At 41.3% G+C, this 26,365-nt stretch overlaps 5 protein-coding genes across 6 annotated transcripts; 2 read left to right on the top strand and 3 right to left on the bottom strand.

The window, feature by feature from the left end:
- Positions 1 to 1,780: 1,780 nt before the first annotated feature.
- eif3g (eukaryotic translation initiation factor 3, subunit G) lies at positions 1,781 to 4,781 on the bottom strand. Its single transcript, XM_030789992.1, has 10 exons — positions 4,699 to 4,781; positions 4,568 to 4,614; positions 3,886 to 3,974; positions 3,740 to 3,799; positions 3,520 to 3,624; positions 2,815 to 3,001; positions 2,565 to 2,672; positions 2,329 to 2,465; positions 1,999 to 2,105; positions 1,781 to 1,887 (listed from the first exon to the last, which is right to left on the bottom strand). Exons 1-10 carry the CDS (start codon positions 4,719 to 4,721, stop codon positions 1,872 to 1,874), a joined length of 879 nt encoding a protein of 292 aa, XP_030645852.1. The 5' UTR covers positions 4,722 to 4,781; the 3' UTR covers positions 1,781 to 1,871.
- Positions 4,782 to 5,824: 1,043 nt separating this feature from the next.
- On the bottom strand, positions 5,825 to 6,724 carry p2ry11 (purinergic receptor P2Y11). The gene has a single exon (XM_030789732.1). The coding sequence runs from the start codon at positions 6,722 to 6,724 to the stop codon at positions 5,825 to 5,827; it is 900 nt and encodes a 299-aa protein (XP_030645592.1).
- Positions 6,725 to 9,342: 2,618 nt separating this feature from the next.
- Positions 9,343 to 13,883, bottom strand: ppan (peter pan homolog). Its single transcript, XM_030790344.1, has 12 exons — positions 13,747 to 13,883; positions 12,972 to 13,142; positions 12,784 to 12,885; positions 12,535 to 12,585; positions 12,166 to 12,336; positions 11,850 to 11,926; positions 11,535 to 11,642; positions 11,028 to 11,151; positions 10,826 to 10,904; positions 10,465 to 10,594; positions 10,071 to 10,237; positions 9,343 to 9,955 (listed from the first exon to the last, which is right to left on the bottom strand). The coding sequence occupies exons 1-12, from the start codon at positions 13,759 to 13,761 to the stop codon at positions 9,522 to 9,524; spliced, it is 1,629 nt and encodes a 542-aa protein (XP_030646204.1). The 5' UTR covers positions 13,762 to 13,883; the 3' UTR covers positions 9,343 to 9,521.
- Positions 13,884 to 14,588: 705 nt separating this feature from the next.
- angptl6 (angiopoietin-like 6) lies at positions 14,589 to 20,228 on the top strand. 2 transcript variants are annotated; one of them, XM_030790020.1, is made up of 7 exons: positions 14,589 to 14,918; positions 15,782 to 16,287; positions 16,485 to 16,532; positions 16,719 to 16,899; positions 18,570 to 18,763; positions 19,203 to 19,473; positions 19,618 to 20,228. In XM_030790020.1, exons 2-7 carry the CDS (start codon positions 15,802 to 15,804, stop codon positions 19,800 to 19,802), a joined length of 1,365 nt encoding a protein of 454 aa, XP_030645880.1. In that variant the 5' UTR covers positions 14,589 to 14,918; positions 15,782 to 15,801; the 3' UTR covers positions 19,803 to 20,228. The 2 variants fall into 2 exon arrangements, with proteins under 2 accessions (XP_030645880.1, XP_030645879.1); XM_030790019.1 differs by having other exon boundaries at positions 16,485 to 16,619.
- Positions 20,229 to 21,576: 1,348 nt separating this feature from the next.
- On the top strand, positions 21,577 to 24,095 carry LOC115826051 (vascular cell adhesion protein 1-like). Its single transcript, XM_030789731.1, has 5 exons — positions 21,577 to 21,586; positions 22,024 to 22,132; positions 22,702 to 22,949; positions 23,047 to 23,376; positions 23,842 to 24,095. The coding sequence occupies exons 1-5, from the start codon at positions 21,577 to 21,579 to the stop codon at positions 24,093 to 24,095; spliced, it is 951 nt and encodes a 316-aa protein (XP_030645591.1).
- Positions 24,096 to 26,365: the final 2,270 nt, after the last annotated feature.

Genomic DNA, 26,365 nt, shown 5'->3' with positions numbered 1-26,365 from the left:
GATCTCTTTTTTTTTATGGCCAAGGAACCACAGCGCCGTGTGCTTTAAATTGTTGAGCACGTTGAATTTTTTTGGTGTTATGAGTCTATTAGCATTTTCCAAGACTGTTCACAGAACAACAGTATATTACCACATAATCTCTGCTTTCTTTTTTCCATTGAAATTAAAAGTTCTCATGAACTTCTCTGGGCAGGTGCTCAAATGTTCTTATAGCACTGCTTTTTTCCTTTGGTTGTACAAAAAAAAACCAAAAAAAACTTTAAAACCACATGGTTGTTACACATCAGTCAAATTCTTAGTAGTAAATAAATAATGCATCATCTCATCTGTCCATCTTAAATGCAATTTCTATCAAGCACAAACCCTTTCATACTGGATTAAATATTGTATGATTTGCTGTTTCACGAATCCTGCTGCTGTGGGCCTTACAGCCCTTTTTCATCCACGTATATCTGCATGAAAAAATGTGCTACAGCAGCACTAAACTCCACATCCATGTTCTCACAGAGCAACCAGGAAGAGCTGCTGCAATTCATTTCATACTATTTTTAATAACCTGAGGTTGATTACATCAGTCTGTGCGTCAAAAACGATTTTTTCCCATTGCTCAGCAGAGCCTTGGGCGGCTCTTTCATCTTCATAACATACGTCATATTCCGTACAGAGCTTCTTTAACGGTCACAAGTTCAATTTGGGGTTTAATGCATTATTTACTGTTCCCCTTGACCAAAACAACCTCCCGATCCACCCAACCAACAAAAAAAAAAAAAAAAAGAAAAACAGAAAAACCTTATGACTGGCTGCACTGATTTGACATGGGCTGTTAAAAAAAAAAAATTAAGGTCCAGCATTCATGGGTTAAGGTGGACCCAGTCTAACTTAAATTTCAGTGTTAGATTTTGCCAGCGCTTGACTCACACACTGATTAACATGTACTGACGACAGGGAAACGCCACTCCTCCAAGTTCATTCCAAGGCCATTTTACACCTCTGTCTGCAGTCACATCTCACATTGCCCAACAGCTCAGAGAGGGTGGCCTTTAACTGTGTCAGTGCCACGTGGGAGACCCTGTACAACTCATGCATTTCACAAACTGTTATGCAACCCCCCCCGTTTCCATGGTGCTGAGATGACGATTCCTTAAATCTGAGGCATTTGGATGATACAGGGCCATAATTTCAGGTCGGTGATCTCTACATTTTGTTATTAAATCGACTATTAGGACGTGGACACAGCCCTTGAAGTCAACCTAAAAAAAATGAACCCGAGTGCAAAAAAAAGTTGTGGTTTCCCCTTTAAGGCGCAACGAGCCGGTGCCAAGCGTCTGTCGTGTCCTAAACGCTGCGCTCAAGCGATTTCGTGCCCTTTTCCGTCTTAAAATAGAATGTTTTGAGACTGTTTGGACATTTTGCTTGCACCACTGCCTGCCGACTTCCCTTCTACGTTTTCGATTCCGCAACTCCTTCTCAGCGTCCACGCATCAAAACCAAGGGTCGCAAAGTTAGATGTTTGTTAGAAATCAAAATGTTTATTTACTGTTTTTTGTTTCATTATTTTTTAATAACTATAGTCATGTGTGGTGACCCTGTAGGATTACAAATTGATTTGCTGACATGTCTGAGTATTATAATAGCAGACTACAATTTATGACCGAAAAGCAAGATAATATGGTATCACACTGCTTGCTTGAGGTGAAAACTCCACACTCCCAGTACAAACACCTAAGAATGGTGGTGGTGGGAGATGTAGACGGCTTTTACGAGTTAAATGGGGTTCTCTTTTATTGCATTTAAGGTAACAACCACACAATAACAGAGGAAAATGCAACTGTTGCAATTGTCCTCCTGGAATATTCACGAACATGCCCGTCTCAGTTGTTAGATGGTCTGAAAAAAAAAAAAAAAAGAAAGAAAGAGAAACATTAGCAAGTTTGGCATAACATTAGCAAAAACATAAACTTAACATGACACAGACCTGCTGAGATGAGCGATACTTACTTGGCCCATTCCACATTGAGAATAAGATGGTCGTAACCAAATCCAGACACTCCTGCGATGGCTCTGGCGGCATCCTCACGGCGGTGGAAACTAATGAACGCAAAGCCCTAGAGACAGACACACGCTTGCAGTCAAGACAACGCATTTCCCAATATTAATCACGTGCAACAACAGGGCGGGATACAAAAAAAAAAAACTAAAGAAAAAAAAAAAACAAAACAGCTGAACCAACTTCTCTGGGAAGGCTTTCCTATGGTATTCTATGTCAGAATGGGTCACATTCAACTTCTCTGAGTCGACCTGAAATGAGTGTCAGTGAAAGATCTGTACCTTAGACTGGCCTGTGTTCTTGTCCTTGGCCAAGTAGATCCTAGAAATGGAGCCAAAAGGTCTGAAGAGCTCCTGCAGGTCTGTTTCTCTGGTGTCCTCAGACAGGTTAGTGACACGGATGGTGGCGTTGTCGTCGGCTGAAGGGAAGAGACAGGTTAAACGATGTTAAGGAAACGCTGATGATGTCACGCGTATGTTATGTTTGCGTAAAGACTTCTCTCAGCACAGACACGCACCTCTGCGGTTGGGCTGCATGGACTCTCCTCTCCGCGTGCCTCCGTCCCGGAGGCTGGGGGGAACATACTTCCCGGTTTTGCTCTGGACTGGCTGAGCAGGCTCAGGTTCTGATCACAAAATGACACACAACAAACACACACACACACACACACACACACACATTAGAAACAGCAGGGATAACACGCTACATATAGGAATGAAAACGTCACCCTCTTCGTCCACTGCAGTGCAGAGACAGCGTGAACCTACCTGCAGCCTTCTCCTTCTCTCCTGTGGACAGACCCAGCTGCTCGGCCAGCTCCTTCTGCATGGGGCCCAGAGTGTCCTTGTAAGGACAGCGGGTGGTCCAGTGATCCCCTTTGCAGATTCGGCAGGACACGATCTTCTGCTTCAGCTTGCTCAATGGGTCATCTTCCTGGTCCTGTGCATTCAGGTCCTGGAAAACAATGGTTTCAAAATAAATAAATAAATAAATAAATAAATAAAAATCGCAGTACTGAAAACTCAGATAAACTGTCCATGTAAACAACAAAGAAAACAACTCTTTCAGACTAATCACTTTTAATCGTTGTCAACTCTGTATTTGCTGTTTTATCTACACTGAGGTTGATTATAGTTTAAGAAGGACCTAAATGTGTTGTGCTGATTCTAAGCATCAGGTGCCAGCGAGGAGGTAAAATCCTCCATGTCATGTTCTCCATGGTGCACCAATAAATGTCAACAATAGCCAGGCTTCACAGCATGTGCATGTACAATTACATTACCGCAAATGCAAGCACAATTTCTTGAGGAACATTTTAACTCTTCAGATTCCAGGGTTTGCGTATGCTTTACAGTCTAACAAGTCCATGACTATTCGATGCGTATCAAGAGTCAACAGCTTTTAAACCACTTCATTCTGTCTCCAAAGACTTGAGACACCAGAATAAGGTCCAAAGAGAAAGATTTCCTCACCTCTTTGCTGGAAATGAACGTCATGAAGACGTCGTCACTCACGGTTGTGGTGGCCACGTTGGGACCAGGAGGGTCGTACTCGGAGTTGCCAAATTTTTTCCAGTTCTGTGAGCGCAAGGTCAGGTAAAAACACATCAAATTGACAACCACAGATGTGTTCCCATGATAATGCTTTGTGTTAAGAAATACACCAGCTATCCAGATACAAAATCATCCATACCTTCCTTCGGGCCACAGCCTTGGAGGCCTTCCTGGTTTCAATCTTGAAGGTCCGAACGATCTGAGAACGGAGAGATTTGTGATCTACCCAAACTAAACTCTACCAAATATACTTCCTATTGATTAAAAGTTAAAAATTGAACTCACCTTAAACTTCTTCCCATCCTCATCTATCTTGTATTCTGTAACAGTTTTGATATTACCCTTGATAGTTTCTTTGGGTGATGGAAGTGTACCTGTAAAAGCAAGACGTGTCGTGTTAGACTTTCTGATTTCTTACGTCATCCAACTGGCTGTCAAATTAACACCCAAAGAAAACACCATTTTAAAAAGTTCATATGAACTCCTTAAACCGGCGCACACATTTAAAATACAAAGTCTACTGACGCTATCGCAGGATTAGTAAAGAACGGTCATATTCAGATGTGCTAACACCCTTTCTCCGCAGTAGTCAAATCAAGTAGTCAACAAAAATAATCTGAAATTTCTCCCTTATTGAATCTGATAGCACGAAGAATGAGTAGTATGTAAAACATGTCACGCACACATCGGAAAGCTACCTTTGGTTAGCATACATATGATCTGTCTGGCTAGGTTCACTAGTTAGCTTAGCTGACGTGGTGGTCTCCCACCATGCTCTAGGCTTAAGGCCTTTATCAATTGATCATCTACCAGTAAATAAGTGGGAAAGTGCAAGTTTATTGTTGATAATGATATTGATAAGTATGAGCTTTCAATATATCGGTACTATATGGGGACACGTGGAAATCGCTTTTCCTTGTAGTCTTACGAGTAACATTAGCCGTTGCGCTAGTACACACATACATACCCTCATCTCCTTCCTCTTCGACTTGGTCTGCCCAGCTAGGCTTTGAACTGTAGAGAGATATAATAAGATAAATGTTGATATCTGGATGTACGACTTGAGTGCAACATTTTGTTTCATATGTAAATACTTACTCATCGTACTCAATCGACGGCATTTTCTCCAGTTGCAGGCTGTCTGCCCGGAAAGACCAGAGAGAGGCTGATATTTCCCGGGAAACGGGGTTGAGATAAAGAGGTTTTCTCTATACTGACATCGCCAGGCACGGCGGTTAAATGTCATCGGTTACTGCGGCAAATGCTCAAAGGCACAAAATGGTGGTTTGTAACATCCGTTGTCTGCGCACAGGGGTGTCATTTCAGGCAATATATAACCCACTATCTATTTATATCTTTTTTGACTTGGGATATTATGGGTATGATGTTTCAAACATTTTTTTTTAAATTTCAAAATAAGCATATAATGGTCAATGAACACTTTGACAGGGATTCATTTATTCTTTTATTTCAGAAGAAACACAAGCATTCCCATATACACATTTCAGAGCCAAATACTTTTTCTTGTCACGGCTGTTTTGTGTATTGTATGGGTGTGGATGCACAGCCATATACCACAGTGTGGTGAGTACAGTACCATTAGGAAATTCATTCAAAACACACACTGTCAAAATGAGAAGAATAGGAAGAACACCACAATGCACGACAGCTGTCTGCACAATTGTCTTCAGTTTCTGCATTAGGCCGTGACATGAGGCTGACCCCCTCACTTATACCTCCAGCTGTGCATCATACACCAAATAGCTCCCAACTGCAAAGTAACGCTATGACAGTATCCGCTATGGTGACCTGGAAAACAATCTGAAAATTTGGTGAAAGAGCCCTTTACAACCACGTGTATATGTTTCATGTTTTGTGAGCATTCTAAAATGTAAATTATTTCAAGTTAATTGTTTTGAAGGACTAAATGACAGGTGTATGTATTTCATCAGCATGGTGCTAAATGTTAGATCTATTGGTGGACAAACAAACTAAGCCATTTTAGAAGAGCTAACATACAGGGATATATGCACACATATTATTATCTTGTTCAACCTTCTTTTCTGTGTCAGGTGTAAGCAGCTCTTTATTTACAGGCACTTGTTTGTTCATTTGTTTGTTTGATGTTTCTGAAATGAAAAAGAATTGCAATGAAAGTAATCAAAACCAAGTGATAGAAAAAAAAAAAAGAACCCCCCCCCCCCCCCCCCCCCCCATTAAAGTCTCATCTCTCTGAGCTCTTACCACAACAAACCATTCTGATACTGTCAAAGACAGCCATGTAGAGTAGGGGGTGGATGCACATATTCAGTGTGGCAAGCCCCTTCGATATTTGATATGCATTGTACTTCAAACAGCTTTTATTCCTTGGATAATAGTGATAAATCTGCAAAATGTGGAAGGGCACAAAGGACAGGGCATAGAGAGTGCACACTGAGCCTACCAACAAAGCCACTTTTCTCTTCTCCTGTGATGAGATGTTGGCATTTCTGAAAACAACCCTTATCACACCTAAATATGATGCAAAAGTCACCACCAACGGTATCAAAAACCCAATCACAGCCAGAGAAAGTCTGTAACTAAAGTGGGAGAACCCAATCTCCGTTCCGTGGCTGGAGGAGACGCAGAGGGTGACGTTCTTGCTGTCTGCTCGTTGCGTGCTGGCGTATTTGAAGACCGGCATAGAGATGATTGCCACTATGATCCAGATGATCAGACTGGTAATCTTGGCGTGTTTAGGGCACACGTGGCTCCGCGCGAAAAAAGGATGAACGATAGCCACGTATCTGTTTACGCTGATGCACATGATGAAGAAAATGCTCACGTAGAGGTTACAGGTGAAAAGGAAACGTTCGATTTTGCACGCAGCAACGCCAAAGGTCCAGTTTTTGTCCTTTGAATAGTAAATGATGAGGAGAGGCAACGTTAGAACATAGAGGAGATCGCTGATGACCAGGTTACAGGAGAAAACCACTCCGGTGTGCCAGTTCTGCCGTTCTTTTGTCAGTAGCAGCACTAGAGCGAAGGCATTGCCGACAAATGCCACGCAGAATTCAACACCATATAAAGGAGGCAGCAGCTGCTTTTGAAAGTGGAAATCACACTGCTTTGATGTGTTAAACATTTCTCTTCTCTTCTGCAAGTGACACCTAGTGCAAAGGGGAAGGAATAAGCTGGTGAAGAGCAAGCCAGAGAAGTGATCAAGCAAGTGAGGAAAAGAAGAAGATGACGAGTTTTTAAATTTGTATATGCATGTGTCTCTGTCTCTCTAAAGAAACAAATAGTGAGAGATGGGAGAGAGAGAGAGAGAACAAGATAGCAACAAGTTTTTAAATTTGTATATGTCTCTGTCTCTCTGAAGAAAAAAATTGTGAGAGAGAGAGAGAGATTTAAGAAAGCTTAAGATATCTTATTTACCTTTTTAATATTTATAAGTAAAAAAATCTTTACTGAATGCTAATATAGCTCCTCTTTATTTTATTCACAGGTCTAATAAATGTGCATGCAGTCATTTACATGAAACATTTACTGCTTTGAAAGCAGCAGAGAATGTTATTTTATATTATAGTATTGTGATGAAGCAAAAATCATCAAAATATGCACAGTTTGTAGATTCATGTCTGTCTACATCTCTATGCATCGTTAAAATCCAGCATTATTTCATTCACACCACCATTCTACATTCTGGAAGTTTATCATGATTTTAGGACTATGTTAGCTATAGTTCACAGGTATTTAAAAGAAGTGTAGGTATAAGAGGTCCATTTTTCTCTCCCCAACAACATTTGAGTCACAGATGCACCTGTGTCCACAGCATTCACAATTTAGTCACAAATGTAATGTAATTTCTAAGCCACATTCCTCTTTAAATAAACAATCTTTACCCAAACAATCTGATTATCTGTTGGATGTTAAGATTACAAGTTTGCCTGCTTTGGTTGTTAAATATTTTGTTCACACTCACTAAAGATGATAATAAAGCACAAGTCATAGAATAAGTAAGACATATTGATTTGAACAAACAATGCCGCACAAAATAAATGAATAGAAATAAACACATATATACTTTAAGAAGACGACTAACTTGAGCTCACCTGCCATTCATGCTATACTGATTTGAATAAGCACATACACATACAATTACATTCATTATCAAGAATAGAAAGCTGACCATTGCTTTGTACTTTTCAACCAAGCCAAATATTAGTCCTAGGATTGACAGTGTTCACAGGAATGTTGGACTAATAGGTACACTTACCCCAACCATGCACTTTTTAGCGTTGTTTAAAGTTCGTCTAGTCTACTCAGCTGCAATTAAAATAAAAAGAGGGGGGAAACTGTTGTGGTTGGAGCTATCATAGACCGACTGCGACATTCCGTCAGTACTCCCTGTTATACTGTGTAATGACACAAAATGCTCTCGTTTCATTTCCGCATTTAAGGTCAGGAAACTCTCAAACGCCTTAAATGTCTAATTGCAGTGAGAGGAGTTGGTGGGTCTTTGGGAGAAACCACGTAATCTTAGCAAAAATTAAACTTAAATTTAGTTTAACTTAAAATTAAAAATTAAGGAAAAATTAAGCTTCAGTATAAGAGCAATTTTTGTTAAGCGGCATTACTGACGGAAAAACAAAAGAACTAACATATTATAAAATAATATAAATTAAGGCTAAGGCTGTTATCGATTAACCACACCAACGCCTCATACCCACGAAACGCTGTTCGATACAGAAAGGTCGCTGTCCTTCTTCATTTAAGAAAATACATCTGCTCCTGTGAGTATAGACATATCAGCCGCGTTCCCTTAATATGTGGGCACAAGTGTAGTCGAGTCTTGCCAAAGAACGTTATCGAATGTGTGGCAAATCGAACTGAGCAAACCTCGGCTCTTGGGTATCGACGTTTACAGCTCACTAAATTTGTAGAGGGTGCTGCTGGTAATAATAACAACAAAAAAAAACTCTGCTCCAACATCACTTTCCTACCTAAGGTTGATATTTTTTGTGAGCACAAGATATGGGTCTTCAACCAGCTCACCAATCAAAAACATAGCAAATTGACTGTTGAAATAAAGCAATGAACGCCGCCATATTTCAGACAAACTTGAGAAAGAGACAAGAAATTTAAGAGATAACTCTTAAAGGCTATAACGCAACTTACCCCGTGGTCTTCAAAGCATAGGCCTCTCATTGTCTTTACTATGCAGATATTAACTTGTTCCCACAATGTAATTATCTTGTGCGCACAAAATTGTTCACGCAAGACAATTAACTTGTGCGCACAAGATAAAAAAAAATATAACACCTTTCGGGACTCCGTAAGTTTCACAGCTACTACAAAACCAAAGAGAAATAGCAGTGGTAAAACCAGACACCCGTGTTTAATGTTGCTTTCACAATATTTGTAACAGAACCCCTAAGCTACTAAAACGCACATCAAGTAATTTAATGAAATTTCGGAAGTAGGTCGCAAAATCTGAACTGAGCTTCAGCGGGCCAGATAGTCTACTTGCTCACGCCATCAGTCGGCAAACTGTTTGAGAACCGATGCGTGTTCACACTTAGAACAAACATTAGAACAAACCTCGAATTTGCACTCGCCTCACAACACATTTCTGCAATTTACCACTGTGGTTAATGAGTACGAAACTGAATTTAAATACAATTCAAAAATCCAACAGCTCTCATTTGAAATCAGTTTTTTTATTGGTGAAAAAAAAAAAAGTGTGTTATAAACACTATGAATTTCTTTTTTTTACAAAGCACATGAAAACAATGAGATTCCATCAAGTCCCCCTGCTCCCTGTAGAGAAGTCCATGGTCTTCATTTAATAAACTTATAAAGCAACAGTGCCACCAACAGCACACTGCCACCGCCACCATCATTCTCTAAAGATCCTGATTGTCGCCGTCAACCAAGCATCAGCTCCGCCCCTTCTTCTGTCTGAAGTTTTTGTTCCCTCCCCCTTTCTGTCCTTTCTTAGACGTTGAGTGAGGTTTCGCTCCCTGTCTAAATTTGGAGCCATGTCCCATTTTATTTCCAAATTTTTTGCCATCGTTGCTTTTCCTCCCTCCAAACTTCTTTCCGCCGTCGCCTTTCCCGAACCTCTTCCTCCCATCTCCGATCTTCTCCTCCCCAAACCTTCCGCCTCCCGTTTTCCTCCCTCCAAACTTCTTACCACCAACGCTTCTCGCTACTGATCCTTTTTTACCTGGTGATTTTGAACCCTGATTTTTTATTCTTTCTTTAAAGCCACTGTTCTTATCAGGCTCTTTTCCCCCAGACATCTTTCTCTTCTTAAAAGGTGTGGGAGATTTGGTTGGACCGCGCTTCCTCTTTGCTGTGGGGAACATATCTGATGGAGAGGGGGAAAAAAAAAAAAAAAAGAAAAAAACTAAAAGATGAGCACATCCTACTGTGATGTATTACCGACACATCATCCATTTTGTCATGAAACCGTTACACAATACCTTCATCTGGCTCTTCCCCGACAGCCTGTCTGTAGTATTCTGCCTCATCTTCAGATTCCTCGGCCGCGGCCTGGTCCTCCTGCATCCCAGGATCCTCCACTTCGCTGTCGTCGCTTCCGGCACCTTCCTGCTGCCGTTTCTTTTTGATGCCCTCCAGACTCTTTTTCCTGCGACAATAAAAAGCGTTTCAGACAAATTTCATCCAAAAGCAACATCTGGACCTTTCTAGAAGGGCCTATGCATGCTTACAGGTTGACTTAATGTGTTCTCAAAATGGAATTTACAAGAGGGATCTATAACTCCCATTTGAGTTTACCACAGCCCTCAAAGGATAAACTATCATGGAATATAGCATGTGTTTTGTTTTTGTTGTTGTTTTTTTAAGAGGGCTCACTTGTTTTCTTCCCGCTTTTCCTTCTTTAGGGCAATGTTTTGTTCCTGCTTCTTCCTCCTCTCCTCTTTCTCCTTTAACCTCGCCTCCTTCCTTTTAAGGATCTCCTGTAGTTCCTCCTCCGTCTTTGAGACTGTGAGACAGAAGTGGTTAACACAATCAGCAATCGTCCATTGAACAACCTGTCCAGAAAGTCTACAGGCTGCATCATATCTTATGTTGCAACCCATGCCTGCTGTAGAGGAAGATCAATTATGAGAACTGTTCTGGATATACTGAATGCCTTTTATTCACATAAATTATGATCTTTCTCCGTTCAAGTAGCAGCACGTTTTCCTCCCACGACGGGGCATGGCCTACTTACTGAGAGAATGATATAGCACATTTCCTTCTCCCATCCCCTCCACAATCTTAACCAGCTGCAGAGTCATCCTGGGGCCAATCTAAGATGAGAGTGAAAATACAGAATGTCTTGGGCTTTTTTGTTTTGCCATACTGAGAGAAGTGGAAAATTCCATGTTGACAATATAAGAGAATAGAAGCTATCGGGGGCCTTCGTGGCTTACCTCAGTGAGACGGACAGCACTCTGCTGTGATGTCATGTTGCCACGCCCCGAGTACACCTGAGGCAGTTCGGTGATGTTGTGTTCTCCATCCAGGTCTGCCTCACTCTCTGACAGGTTACCGCCCCTGTGAGAGAGAGAGAGAGAGAGAGAGAGAGAGAGAGAGAGAGAGAGAGAGAGAGAGAGAGAGAGAGAGAGAGAGAGAGAGAGAGGGAGAGAGAGAGAGAGAGAGAGAGAGAGGGAGAGAGAGAGAGAGAGAGAGAGAGAGAGAGAGAGAGAGAGAGAGAGAGAGAGAGAGAGAGAGAGACAGACAGTGAGATTAATTGGCTGGAAAGCTTGTTGCATTCCCTGGCTTGACTCAGGAGGCATCAGTGCGTTTACTTTGAAAAATCATGAGTTAAATCAAAAGAGATATTAGCTTTCATCATCTGCATCAATTCCAAAAACCATCAACCTGTTTACAACAAATGTAAACAACAAGAAACAACAAAAAGCAAGTGCCTGACTCACTTCATGAGAAGCTCGCTGATGTCTTCCAGTCTGCTCATGTTGGGGAACTTTTCCTGCATGAGCTTCTTCACCCCCCGACTCATCCCGACCGGCACTACCTTCAGACTACTGCAGAGCGAACGGGCACGCGTGAGAAAGGGAACGCGGAAAACTAGACCTTTCCAGCTCCAAGATGAGGATGCATCAGTGCGTTTACTTTGAACCAATCACTGAACAGTCATGTTCCAAACTATCCTCACGTGCATCCTGTGTTCTGCTAGTCATGTATGTGTCGTATTTCTGCAATAATGCTCTGTAACGGAAAGTGGTACTTACTAATGACGGAACTCCACTTCTTGTGACACTGGATCGTAGTTGAAAAGCACGCATCTTTTTATGGCATTGAGGTTTACCTGAAAGAAGAAAAATCCCTGGAGACCAAGCAAACTTTTGCAAAGACCAATGTTAATGAAACTCTGGTCATGTGGCCGTTTGAGGGTCGAGAGATCAGTGTCCAGTACTTTTTTTTTTTTAGATCACAGATGAATCTCAGCAGACTATACTCTCATCATTACACAAGTGTCTCAAACCATCCACTTCACACACACGTTAGGAAAATACGGGCAATTCCGGACTGGTTCTGGCTGTTTACCTTGTGTACGTTGATGGAGGGAAACATGTTCTGGAACATGGTGGCCATGAGTTTGATCTGCATGCCTTCCATGCCGAAATTATTCAGCACGAGGAGAGGGTGGTGTGTGAACTGCTGCGAGTGCATTCTGTGTCTTTTCAAAGATGAAACAACATCTTTGATGAGTGAGTACTGAAAAAAAAGAGACATCTGATTAGAGACAGTTAATTGAGGGGGAAATTCAACTAAACCAGTAGATACATCAGTGCGTTTACTTTGATTACATCACTGTGACATCAAAATACTAAAATGTCTTCATCTGTATCTAAATCTGGAAGTCTTCCCATTGGGTAAAACTAACCAATGAAAAAGTACTTAAACAAGACTTACTTTTGTCACGTTGAAGTGGAGCGTTGGCCCCCTGGGCAATCGGGCTAGCCTCTGGGAGGAGAAGACTAATTTCAGGTCAAATGCACAGATGATTTTGCAACTAAGTCCTGACATCTGAATCTGATGCATCAGTAATTGGATTTTGTAATCTTGAAACATTCAGATATTCTCAAGAATCATCATTTGCTTAAATCTGAATTTATGACAAGGTCAGAAACACTCCGAAAATATTACGTTTTCTGAACCTACCAAATTTATACTGTTGGTTGTTTTGGTAAATATGAGAAAGTGCGTGACTCCCAGTGGCCCGGCAACCGTCACAAAGTCCTTTAAAACGTTTTTCTTCCGTACCTGCGAAAACCCGGACAATTAAAGTCTCATAAAAATCCTAAGTCAACAGTAATAAGGGCTGAAGATACAAATAATGCGAGACTTACTTTTAAGGACTCAGCTGTATAGGGCTCCATAACACGACGCATATCCAGTAGAAGCTGACCGACGTTCTTTCCGACTTGACCACGTTGAAACACGAATGTGTGTGGTACTGTCGTGTATGTCTCTTGTGCCAAATGAATGGCATTTTGACGGGCCTTCTTTTGGTTTTTCGTCTGAGGGTACAGGAATTGTACAAACCCTTAGGTTCAGTCACAGAACATAACTAGTCAGGTATTTGTAAACGAAGTTGTATAAAGTTAAGGAAACAGTTCTTCCTTACACAGTAAATCTACATATCTTTAACTGTAAATATGGTAACAACAAAGCTTCAGCACTTAAGAGTATAACCTATTGCTCACAAGAACACATCGGACTGCATGTTAAATCAGAAATCAGATATTCTCATAAAATCATCATTTGCATTCTTGTTGGCAAGCACTCAATATTTCTACAATTAATACATTTTAATCAAAGTTACTGAGACCGGTGTCAAACCGACTAGCATATTTGTTAGCTAATCGTTAGCTATCGGACTTTGTTAGCTGATCGTTAGTATACATTTTACACCAAAATCTGTTATCCGGCACTTCACCTTCACTGGAGGACTCGTCAGTATAAATAAATTACCTGTAGGGTCACTCAGTTAACTGTGGAACGCATTTGTGTAACTAACTTTAAGATAAAGAGTTTACGATTCTTAGCTGGATTGAACTATTCACATGAGCGCTTAGGAGCAGAAATGTTACATAACTCCATAAAGGAAATCCACATCTTTACCTTTTCTTTCCCCATGTTTCTGACACAGAAATTCACCTCAGCTCGGAAATATGAATGTCAGCGGTTATTAACGATTTTTGCTGCAGTATAAGGGTAGAAAGAAAAAAAGACCCCGCAGTGGAACCATGTGCCTCAACCCTCATGGTTCTACAAGGGAGTTACAAGCGCCTTCTCTTTATAGAGCACGTGGATTGGTTTGGTTACATTAAAAAACGTCCGTGTAAACCTGGGCAGTAAGACAAAGTTCCTCTCTGAGAACTACTACACTAACGCCCCCTACTGCGCTCACACACACACACACACACACACACACACACACTTTTGTTTTACGTATATTACTGGTTCATGTCACTCAGCTGTTGTAGAGGGTTTTATATTTTCTCAATTTTGCCTTGGTTTTATTAGTTGCATCTTTCTTAGCCCATGAACATCCCTCTCTAGGAAAGTAAATATTTACTTCTGAAACTTTCCGTTAAGCCCAGAAATGCTTTTTTTTCTATACATAGAAAAAAAAAATTCCTTGCACAAAAACTGTTTGTCAAATGTCCCACTATGGACCATAATGTGTGTGTGTGTGTGTGTGTGTGTGTGTGTGTCTGTCTGTCTGTCTGTCCGTCTGTGTCTGTAGTGGGGGTCGGAGTGGTGGTGGGGTGGGGATGTTCAGGCTTGCAGTAGAATGACAAGACTGAGACTGAGGGTGGAGAAAGAGTGTGCTGATGAGTGGGGGACACCCAGTTTGGAGGCCGGTTTGAGAGGGAGGTGGTGTCATTAAAATGGTTTGTAATTACTAGACTCTTTGTTTAGAGATGCAATGACAGGGGCTGATTTTGGAAAGCTGGATGTTTGTGTATGGGTCTTTAACCATCTAGTGCTCCATGTTTTCAGATGTTCAAGTGTTTTTAGAGTTTTGGCTGAATGCTGTGTCAGATTCTTTGTTCTTCTGATGAATTCTACCCTCTTCACTGAACTTGGATGTTTAAAGTTAGCAGACTATTTATCTATTCTTATTTGGAAAACAGTGTTTACTGGCATCTGATTGGAACAGAAAGGGCCCAAGACCTGGCGAGAGAGAACCAGAGCTTTGGTGGTGTTCGAAGTTGTGCTGCGCAGACAGGCGTGAAAGAGGAACCTGGAGATTCAGTCATACGGCTCATTCATCTCTGATTTCAAAGGTAAAATATTTCTTGACTTTATATTGATTTTACTAAAAAACGCTTTAAAGCTGAAATGTTTGCAAATCTATGCAATATTTCTCTGGATTTTTTTTCTTTGCTGCTATATTTGATGATTTTTGCTCCTATATAGTCATTTTTACGGATGCTTTACATTATTAAAGAGAACCGTGCCATTGGGACCAAGAAAAGTCTTGTGGTAAGAGTACAGTGAGCCTTGAAAACAGATGATAGTTATCCGTAGTTATCCGTGAATACTGGAACCTTAGAACATCAGGTTATTTGTTAAAGTGTTGGATTTGGTGTTGAATAGCCGTTAGTTAATTTGGTTGGTTAAGTGCTTGATTCCGTGCGGAAATAGTCATTAAAGTTAATTTGGATGGTTAAATGCTGGATTCGGTATCGAATGAAGTAGCCGTTACCGCTTTATTTTTCAGTTAAGTTTAGGACGAGGTCCATGCCCGTCATTTATTTTAAGTGTATGTTGACTCTGACTGTTTCTGTTTACTGTCGAGTAGGGAGTGCGTTGACTTTGCCTGTCGTTTGTTGACCATGGTTTTGCTTATGTTGACCTGCTAATTAACCTCAGTAAAAATCAAGAAAACCCGACTAGTTTAACCTCAAGTTGGAACATCTGGCAAGTCTCACGAGCTGTAAAGCCACCTCTTCTGATTTATCATTATTTTTATTTTAGGCCTATATTATTTTATTTTATTCTATTGCACTGTATTTTACAAAATCGGTTGTGTTTTAGCTCATTCTTTTCTAAACTGTGAATGGTTTGCTTTGTTTGCTAGGAAAGAAAATTTACTTGACAGTTCATATTTTGCATTCATGTAATTTTGAAAACATTCTTTCCACAGTGGCTCGTTTGTCATCCGCGATGATAACCCAAAAGACTAAGGTCTTTGCACTGTTGATGATCCTCGCTTTGCTCATGACGGGTGTCAAAGGCCGCCGAGAAGGGTATCGCGCAGAAGGCTCTCAGAGCGACGCCGCTCAGAAACGCGCGTCTCGCTCGTCAGAACCAAAGAGCGGTCGTTGCTCGTACACGTTCATTGTGCCACAGCAGAAGCTGAAGGGCGCGCTGTGTGTGAGCACTGAGACGGCACGTGCCAATCACTCAGAGATAGCAGGGTTGCGGGCAGAGTTGAGCCGTCAGCAGGAGCTATTGGAGAGGCTGCGGGGAAAACTGGAGCATGAGGGGTCGCTGGTTAGTGAGGTGCGCGTGCTGCGACGGGAAAGTAGCAGTATGAACGCACGTATCACTCAGCTCTACGCTCAGCTACTAAACGAAATCATTCAGAAGAAAGATCAGGCACTGGAACAACGGAGACTTGATGGTCTCCTACTAAACGCAACCCAACAGGTGATGAATCTGCCACACACAGTGTATGTCAGTTTAAGTTTCATAGAGTAACCAAAACTGAAAAGTATAGGCAACGTTTACAGTGTATGAGAAAACAGAACAAATCGATGGTATTCTGTCGTATGAAGATTAATGATTGTCTTCATCAGAGCTATCACTTGACCACACATTAATCAGTCCCTCTGCTTTGCCTCCAGGTGTTGCAGGTGTCAAGCAGTTACAGGGAGCTAGAGAAGAAGTATGAGGTGCTTACATCTCTGATGAATAACCAAAGTCAGCTAATTACCCAGCTGGAGAAACAGTGTCAGCTCACTGGCTTGGTTACTGCTAGGGTACAGGACATTTTAATGCTTCCAAATGGGATTTCTTACTTTTACAATGCAGTGCCTCTAATGACCTGACTGGAGACCATGCTGCTGTCCTCTTTCCAGGCTAATGGATCCCATAACGAGAGCGCAGAACCGAAGAGCGTGGTCAATGATGTGCAAAGGGACCAGAGTGCTCCTCTGCCTCAGGAGAAAGCCACAGAGGAGATCCCGGAGCCCTTCACAGCCTCCCACAACTCCGCTACAGACACACCATTCATCAGCTATCCTGTCACAAAGACCCCAGGTACATTTAGCTTCTCCGTGCTTTACGACAGCGACCGGAAAGTGCAGCGTGAAAAAGTGTGAATGAAAAGTATTATTATAGTGGAGTATGCATGAGTCAGTGTTACAAGACCTCACATTTAAGGGAAGTGAAACTCTCTCTCCAATTTCAGCGTGTTATTTAGACTTTCAGATAAGCAGCAAAAGCTAAGAGAGTCAGTGATGTGCAGCGGAGAGGCTCTTTCTGTCCTTGATAATGCCTAGACAGCGTCTAATCATTGCCTCGTCCTCCCATCAGCTTTAAAATGCCCACAACACACACACACACACACACACACACACACACACACATACAAACAAATAAACAGACGACTGAGAAGGAGTTGGTGACGAACGACATCTCATTCAAGTGTCCAAACACACTTACTCACCCTTTAGTGAGTTATCACATTTGTTTGCATTAAATTTTGATAAAAACTTGGTGAACCACCGAGGAAACAACACAGGAAACCAAAAAAAAAAACAACAAAAACAATAACAGCTAAACCAAAGGAGAGCTGCACAAAAATATTTACTGTGCAAATCAGGAAAGAATATGAAGTGAAAAATTAAGAATTAAAAGAAATTTTTTTTTTTTTTTAAAAAAAGCAAGACAGAAAAGAAGCTTACCTTGTGGAATGAAAAATAAGGGATTCTTTTTAATTCTGTATTGTCTTGATTGCTGTTCTACCTAAACCCGTTTGCCAAAGAAGAAGTGATAACCATAAAATGAAGTCTGCTCCATACTAACCTTTCTGCTCTATCAATCAAAGTTTTCCAAACACAAAAATATCAGGTCATGACAGGCCTAACACAGGAACACTAAGAATAAAGTAATCTAATCACAAATTAGAACAGCACATTAAAAACAACAAACAAACAGTACAGTGTTTTTCACCGCTGTGGAGACAAGAGAGGAGACAGGAATCAGAAGGAGTGAGCAGTCAGTGAGAGCAGAGAACTTATAGCCATGATACAGGTGTGTCCCATCAAAGTCCTCAAATCATGTTCTGGACTAACCCATGTGAGTTGTTACCATTTATTCTGATTTCTGATGATTGTGTGTATGTGTGTGTGTGTCTGTGTGTGTCTGTGTGTGTGTGTGTGTGTGTGTGAGAGAGAGAGAGAGCGAGAGAGAGATGTGATGTGACACTCAGCATGTTTCGTTAAAGCCTTGTGGGAGAATGCCTGTGTGAATTCCTCTGGAGTAAACAGATAAGCAGAAGCTGAAAAACAGATTGTGTGTTTGGAGGATTTGACCTTGCTGGATCTCAGACATTCCAGCTCCTTTCTGACTGTGTGACCTTCTCCTCCTCTCTGCCTCCCCATACTCCTCCCTCTCCTCCTCCTCCTCCATCTACTCATTATGGAGCTCTGGTGAACCAGTATGAGGAGTGAGAATGTAACCCTGCTCTCAGACGGTTGCTGTTCAGCCCAGTGAGATGGAGCACTGGGGAGCAATGCCTTAAACCACAGTTTTATCACCTAAACCATATACACACTCAGCCGGTTCTAATCAGTCAACAACATCTTACTCAGGGGACTGATCTTATCTCAATATAGAGGCATAAAAAGACCAGCATTCCGCATCGCACTGAAGGTCGCATAAAACTGAAGGTCATGGAAAATCTGGTGAAATGTCTCCCCCTACAGGACCGTGGAGGGACTGCCAGCACGTACTAGATTCTGGCGAGAGCACTAGTGGCATCTATCTGCTGCGCCCGCAGAATGCCAACCGCTTGCTCCAGGCCTGGTGTGAACAGAGCCAGGCACAGGGCGGTTGGACCGTCATTCAGAGAAGACAGGACGGTTCTGTCAACTTCTTCAGAACCTGGGATCAGTACAAGGTCATCTCCATTCCACCTTTTGAGCTCAGTTTAAAAACAGAGTGGTTAAAGCTAATATCCTTACACATGCTTTTTGAATAAAATAATCTTACACAGTCCAGAAGTAAAGAATATAACTTCATTAATCTGTGGCAATCTGACTTGTGTCAAAAAATCTGATACAATCTGTCTGCTTCACTGGGGCCTGCACTGAGTGTGTATGTGTCAACAAATGCTTTGTTCAGTGAAATGTTTCATTGGTACATCACAGCATTGTGTCATGTAGAGGGGAAGTCATTTTATCTTGTTAACTTATCTTGTTAGCTGCAGTTGTCAAAACAAGTTGATAGATTTCTTCTCCTCTCTCTTTACTCTATGATGTAAAAAAATAAGTGCGTGTTGAGTTTTGTTTGTGATGCAAAAGCCATTCTGAAAGAGCATCTGTGTGGCCTGTTCATAGCAAGGCTTTGGGAACCTGGATGGTGAGTACTGGCTGGGTTTGGAGCATCTTTACTGGCTCACTGCACAGGCCCAGTACAAGCTGAGAGTGTCCATGGAGGACTGGCAAGGACGGCAGGTGTTTGCTGAGTACGACAGCTTTCACCTGGAGCCCGAAAGCGACTGGTACCGTTTGCGGTTGGGTAATTACCACGGTAACGCTGGAGACTCTCTTTCCTGGCACAACAATAAAGCTTTTACTACTCTAGACCGTGACAAGGATGCTTATTCAGGTATCTTTCTCTCTCCCTCTCTCTCTCTCTCTCTCTCTCTCTCTCTCTATGTCTGTCTGTATTATTTCTCTCTCTCTCTGTCTCTCTCCACACTGTGTATATTCTGAATGATGACACAGAACTGTTTCCTTTTCCTGTGCTCAGGTAACTGTGCACACTACCAGAAAGGCGGCTGGTGGTACCATATGTGTGCCCACTCTAACCTGAACGGTGTGTGGTACAGAGGGGGACACTACCGTAGCCGCTACCAAGACGGAGTCTACTGGGCTGAGTTTCATGGAGGTTCCTACTCCCTGAAGAAAGTTACAATGATGATCAAACCCATTTAGGCTGATATGGGTAAAACTGCTACCTGTCAGTGCAAACAGACTATTTACATGTTACAAGGCCATTGTATTTCCTCATGGACTGCACATGCATTTGGACAATGAACATGTACATTCAACGATGATGCTTAATTCATAAGCACGTTTGATAGCTCCACCTCCCTGGTTTCTGCTTTCTGCTGAAAAGCCATTGGTTGCTACAGTTAGTAAGATTAGTATCTGAAAATTCACAGGCTAAATGAGAATTTCATGTATATATAATGCTTTCTGAGACATTTTAATTATGATTTTCTGGTTCTGAGAGGCAGAGTACACACTTTAGGAGGTGCTGGGTCCTTTTGTACTGATTTACTTATTTTGAAAAAAAAAAAAAGGCTACTGATAATAAGCCTATGGTAGACTATAAATAAAGATTGTGAAATACCATCATTATTAGCACTAACATCACTATATTTTACAGATGCTCTAATATTCAAGCAGTCAAATACAATGAATATGTGTGTGTGTGTGTGTGTGTGTGTGTGTGTGTGTTTTAAACACATTACGTGATTTGTTTAAACACATTGGATTATTTGCATACGTCATAGACGAATTGTTGAACTGACACACTTCACTGAGGTAAATTCAACATATAAACCATTATACAAAACTCAAAACTGCACACCTATCAATCCATCCATCCATCCATCCATCCATCTCTCCTTGTTTCTGTCCATCCAGCTATCTGTCCATTCTTACATCTGCTTGTCTGTTTGCCAGGCTACCTATCTGGTGGATGGATGGAGGTATGGTTACAATATAATAAGATGCTAGCTCACACACTGACTTCCTGTAAATTGGTTCTCTTTACTGAAGACGTTGCGGCAGGAAACTTCCTGTGTCATCTTTTCTTCAGAACAGTAGCAACTGCTGTCTCATGTCCTCAGCCCGAATGTATTTTTGAATCCAGAAATCAGCACGGACAGAACAGGACCACCCAGCTGCCACCCAGACACTGAGGAGCACAGTTTTTTTAAAGTTTTGGGGACCTTTTTCATTTTTCTCTTGCTTAGGTTGGACCATGTTACCTCTTCTTGTACTGCTGATGGTGCTCTCACATGGTGAGGTATTCGTTTTTTTGGGGGGTTTTTTTGGTTTCAGTTTCCTAAATTGTGGGTTTGAATGTTTTAGCTAGAATGCTTCCTTCTTTCCTGTTATTAAAAGAGAGAGAGAGAGAGAGAGAGAGAGGCGCAACTGACTTCATGCAGGTTTTCAAAGTAGTGAAGTGAGGCCTCCTTAAGTGATGAATGCTTCTCCCACATCTGCCTCAAAGCGGCTTTCATGGTATAGTAATCCATCGTCATTTGGTTCCACGAGCTAAACCGTCTAGCATTCATTGTCTCTGCTGTTAGGTGTCTGCGACACATTGAGGTTTTAGCCACTGATGCTTGACTTCACTTAAGGCGTACGATTCTCTGATTTCTCATGCAACTAGAAAACACTTCCTTCTTTCTGGCTAGTGAGAACTGTGATCAGAAATACATTTATCCCAGGAACAATTACTGTTTATTTTTAACTCGTGTATTTTATATGTGAAAAAAACATACAAATCACAATAATAAAGCAGATTTGCATAAATTTGTGAACATAAACATAAGTGTGATCATGCATAGATAAAATCCACAGTATGACATGAAATACCATTGTGTTTGCCAGGGTGTGGTGAATGTTAGTTTCAGGCTTGACCCACCCTAGTCATGTCACAAAGCTGTGTCGTGCATGTGTGGTTTATTACGAGATGGCCACATGTGAACTAGCTGGTTGCTGTTTTAGCATCTTTTAGCATGATACTGTATACTCCACCCATCCGCAATCTCAAGATTAGCATACTCACTTTGGCGATTACATCTTGATGAAATTTACAAGAAGGGCAGTAAAGACTGTTTACATGTTTATGACTAAAGACTAGAGGTAAAAACAGGACAGAGTCCTCCCAGTTGAACACAAAGCAACATCAACACCATAGCTACTGGAAACGTATGAGCAAAGCAAATAACAATCAGCTAATAATAATCAGATATTATGAGGATATTAATTAATTAATTAATTATTAGACCTTCTGAAAATTTAAAGGGCTGCTCAGACCAGGTTCTGAAACTTCTGAAATAATGAATTAGGCCCTTGAAATGCTTTATGCACAGCGAGTGAAACTGTAATTAAGTGTGGGATGTTTCTGTTGTGGTAGTTCTTCATCCCCTGGAGCCTCACCCACTTAAAGTTGTGGTGAGATTTGGGGATCCTGTGTCAGTGAAGTGCGGCATGTCCACTGAACATTACGGCATACGCTGGGAGGCGTAGGCTACGTAGTTTTATTATTATTTTCTCCTTTTCAGTGTTTAGGTGCATGACTTATTATTATCCATTTATCACAAAAACCTCAAATCATCACTGTTTTTAGACCAGCATCTAACCCCACCGCTTGTTGCATCCCACATTTTATAGGCTAGTTACACTACATTCAGCACTTCATGTTGATGCCAGCGGATTATATTTGGAAGAGCCGTCTGAATAAACTAAGATTTATGACTGTTGAGGAATGCAGACTATAAAACAGAGCTAGCTTATGCTTAACATTAACACTAACATAACACCATACTAGTAGCAAGTAGTATTGTTCTGTGGGTGACGAGTAAATATAAAAAAAGAGAAAAAAGATGTTACCTTGTAATTTACTGAAACATTTCTCTGACATACTGTTGTAGGTACAAATGTGAATAACCTCCTTGAACTTAACGCAGATTTAAAAGGTTCCTGGACATCAGAAATTCCTGTTTAAGCTAGTTTTGACTGAACAATGTTATATTTATCAAAGCTGAATGTTTCTCATTTAACTATTTAATTATGATTTGATAGTGTTCTGTAGTTGCCTGGAACTAAGTCCACCCAAGGTTGTGGTAAGATATGGGGATCCTGTGACAGTGAACTGCAGCACCTCCATTGAACATATCGGCATGGGCTGGGAGGCCACTGTGGGAGCTGTAGACATGAGGGATGATGTTAATGTGATCACCTGGACAGTTCCAGCGCTGACTGACTGGGTCACAGAGCCAATATGCTTCATCAACACTGATGATGGACAGGACAACAAAACTCTTTCCGTCATTGTCTATAGTGAGTCTGTTTTCCGTGTTGAGAATATGTTAAGTATATCTATAGCTATTGTTTGTTTGCTCATCCATGCTCAGAACATGTCTTTCTATTTACACAGAGACTCCAGACAGTGTGTCCATCAGTTATGTGAATCACACAGGCCCAGTGATGGAGGAGACACAGTATCAGCTCCAGTGTGACATTAAGAACATCGCTCCTGTTCAGTATCTCACTGTGAGGTGGTACAAAGGACAGACTCTAGTGGACAGTCAAACATTTACTAATGACTCCAGGACTCCAGCGAGTGTTTCTGCTCCACTCCTGATCACTCCCAGTAGAGCTGATGATGGAGCTCAGTACAGGTGTGAGGCAGAGCTGGACCTGGGAGCAGAGGGACCTCAACCTCCTCCTGTAGAGATGTCAGAGACTCTTAACATGACTGTGCATTGTAAGTACACTACGCTGGTATATGTAATTAAACAATGAAGGTCTCTACAGCCAGAAGTGCCAAATATTTTCCTTTCTAACTCACAGTGTTCTAATTGTTACGTTTCATATGGGTGTCAATGTCTCTTTTTAGACAAGCCGATAATAGAAACATGTTTGAACTTCTCTCGGATGTGGAATTCCACCTTGGATAAATTGCATATCAATGTTTTGGGGAACCCATATCCAGACCTTACCTGGTTCCATAGAGGAGAAGAGGTTGAAGCATCTGTGCCCTTCAACAAAAATGACTCTGGATGGTACAAGTTAATTGCCAGAAATAAACTGGGTGAAAGGAGATGTGACACATTCATCACTGTGGAGTGTATGTTTCTGCTGTGTAGTGTTGTAATGAATCTATCCCTGTGTATTTCTCATCAGCATAATTCCCATTCTCATGAAAATCATGTGTTTCTTCATTGTAAAGATGCTCCTGAGATTGACTGCCCTTCAGAATATGAGGTGAGGGAGCAGGAGGAGGTGAATATTTCTTGCACAGCAGTGGGTTCTCCAACTCCTGAGATCTCCTGGTCCAAAGATGGAAAGAGAGTCGATCGCCCGAATCATCTCTCCAGAGAAGACGGTGGCTCCTTCACTATCAATGCCACAAATAAACATGGAACCAAGGAGCATGTGCTAAAAATCAACGTTCTCTGTGAGTCGTCCTCAGTGCATAATTAATTTTTTTATGGAATATACAAATGCTCATAAAAACACTTACATTTGTGCACTTCCCTTTGGATATAAATGAAGGTTGGGGGGGGGGGGCTACAGAATGTGTATGCAGACCTACATTACATTTTGAAATAATGTGCACAAATCGGTAACATTTCCTCTGTTTGTGTGTGTGTGTGTGTGTGTGTGTGTTTGAAACATTGAAAACTCAGGGTCCATGTATGTCAACAATTTTAGCTGTAGTAGAACTCGATAGTCTTGCTCAGCACTGATGGTGACAGTCAAGCGGGATGAAAATTTGTTAAAACAGGACCATTTTCACACACACTCCAGGGCATCTGTGCCCCTCAACAAAAATGACTCTGGATGGTACCAGTTAATTGCCAGAAATGAATTGGGTGAAAGGAGTTGTGACACATTCATCACTGTGGAGAGTATGTTTCTGCCATGTAGTGTTGTAATAAATCTATCCTTGTGTATTTCTCATCAGAATAATTCCCATTCTCATGAAAATCATGTGTTTCTTCATTGTAAAGATGCTCCTGAGATTGACTGCCCTTCAGAATATGAGGTGAGGGAGCAGGAGGAGGTGAATATTTCTTGCACAGCAGTGGGTTCTCCAACTCCTGAGATCTCCTGGTCCAAAGATGGAAAGAGAGTCGATCGTCCGAAACATCTCTCCAGAGAAGATGGTGGCTTCTTCACTATCAATGCCACAAATAAATGTGGAACCAAGGAGCATGTGCTAAAAATCATCGTTCTCTGTGAGTTGTCCTCAGTACATGATTAATTTTTTTTATGGAATATACAAATGCTCATAAAAACACTTACATTTGTGCACTTCCCATTGGATATAAATGAAGGGGGGTTAAGAAGGAGGTTATTACAGAATGTATCTGTAATCTGTGTTATATTTTGAAATAATGCATACAAATCGGTAACATTTCCTCTCTGTGTGTGTGTAAGTGTGTGTGTGTGTGTGTGTGTGTGTGTGTGTTTGAAACATTGAAAACTCAGGGTCCATGTATTTCAGCAATTTTAGCTGTGGTAGAACTCAATAGTCTTGCTCAGCACTGATGATGAAAGTCAAGCTGGATGAAAATGTGTTAAAACAGGACCATTTTCACACACACTCCAGAGCATCTGTGCCCCTCAACACAAATGACTCTGGATGGTACAAGTTAATTGCCAGAAATGAATTGGGTGAAAGGAGTTGTGACACATTCATCACTGTGGAGTGTATGTTTCTGCTGTGTAGTGTTGTAATGAATCTATCCCTGTGTATTTCTCATCAGAATAATTCCCATTCTCATGAAAATCATGTGTTTCTTCATTGTAAAGATGCTCCTGAGATTGACTGCCCTTCAGAATATGAGGTGAGGGAGCAGGAGGAGGTGAATATTTCTTGCACAGCAGTGGGTTCTCCAACTCCTGAGATCTCCTGGTCCAAAGATGGAAAGAGAGTCGATCGCCCGAAACATCTCTCCAGAGAAGACGGTGGCTCCTTCACTATCAGTGCCTCAAATAAACATGGAACCAAGGAGCATGTGCTAAAAATCAACGTTCTCTGTGAGTCGTCCTCAGTACATAATTAATTTTTTTATGGAATATACAAATGCTTATAAAAACACTTACATTTGTGCACTTCCCATTGGATATAAATGAAGAGGGGGGGGGTACAGAATGTGAATGCAGACCTACATTACATTTTGAAATAATGTGTACAAATCAGTAACATTTCCTCTGTGTGTGTGTGTGTGTGTGTGTGTGTGTGTTTGAAACATTGAAAACTCAGGGTCCATGTATGTCAACAATTTTAGCTGTAGTAGAACTCGATAGTCTTGCTCAGTACTGATGGTGAAAGTCAAGCTGGATGAGAATTTGTTAAAACAGGACCATTTTCACACACACTCCAGGGCATCTGTGCCCCTCAACACAAATGACTCCGGACGGTATCAGTTAATTGTCAGAAATGAATTGGGTGAAAGGAGTTGTGACACATTCATCACTGTGGAGAGTATGTTTCTGCCATGTAATGTTGTAATGAATCTATCCCTGTGTATTTCTCATTAGAATAATTCCCATTCTCATGAAAATCATGTGTTTCTTCATTGTAAAGATGCTCCTGAGATTGACTGCCCTTCAGAATATGAGGTGAGGGAGCAGGAGGAGGTGAACATTTCTTGCACAGCAGTGGGTTCTCCACCTCCTGAGATCTCCTGGTCCAAAGATGGAAAGAGAGTCGATCGTCCGAATCATCTCTCCAGAGAAGACGG

The sequence above is a fragment of the Chanos chanos genome, chromosome 13 (assembly GCF_902362185.1).
Source record: "Chanos chanos chromosome 13, fChaCha1.1, whole genome shotgun sequence".
In the NCBI taxonomy this organism is placed as follows: Eukaryota; Metazoa; Chordata; class Actinopteri; order Gonorynchiformes; family Chanidae; genus Chanos; species Chanos chanos.
The sequence above is the reverse complement of the archived record's forward strand: the minus strand, read 5'-3'. Positions and strand labels throughout refer to the sequence as shown.

Coding starts and splice junctions, on each gene's coding strand:
- eif3g (XM_030789992.1), bottom strand. CDS start 4,721: ATGCCGTCGATTGAGTACGATGA. Junction 4,615..4,698: donor CCGTCGATTGAGTACGATGA/GTAAGTATTTAC, acceptor ATCTCTCTACAG/TTCAAAGCCTAGCTGGGCAG. Junction 3,800..3,885: donor AGGATGGGAAGAAGTTTAAG/GTGAGTTCAATT, acceptor CTCCGTTCTCAG/ATCGTTCGGACCTTCAAGAT.
- p2ry11 (XM_030789732.1), bottom strand. CDS start 6,724: ATGTTTAACACATCAAAGCAGTGTGATTTCCACTTTCAAAAGCAGCTG.
- ppan (XM_030790344.1), bottom strand. Junction 11,927..12,165: donor CCTCCATCAACGTACACAAG/GTAAACAGCCAG, acceptor TTCTTCTTTCAG/GTAAACCTCAATGCCATAAA. Junction 10,238..10,464: donor GAAAAGCGGGAAGAAAACAA/GTGAGCCCTCTT, acceptor TTATTGTCGCAG/GAAAAAGAGTCTGGAGGGCA.
- angptl6 (XM_030790019.1), top strand. CDS start 15,802: ATGATAACCCAAAAGACTAAGGTCTTTGCACTGTTGATGATCCTCGCT. Junction 16,620..16,718: donor CTGGCTTGGTTACTGCTAGG/GTACAGGACATT, acceptor TCCTCTTTCCAG/GCTAATGGATCCCATAACGA. Junction 19,474..19,617: donor TGACAAGGATGCTTATTCAG/GTATCTTTCTCT, acceptor TCCTGTGCTCAG/GTAACTGTGCACACTACCAG.
- LOC115826051 (XM_030789731.1), top strand. Junction 22,133..22,701: donor TACGGCATACGCTGGGAGGC/GTAGGCTACGTA, acceptor AGTGTTCTGTAG/TTGCCTGGAACTAAGTCCAC. Junction 22,950..23,046: donor TCTTTCCGTCATTGTCTATA/GTGAGTCTGTTT, acceptor CTATTTACACAG/AGACTCCAGACAGTGTGTCC.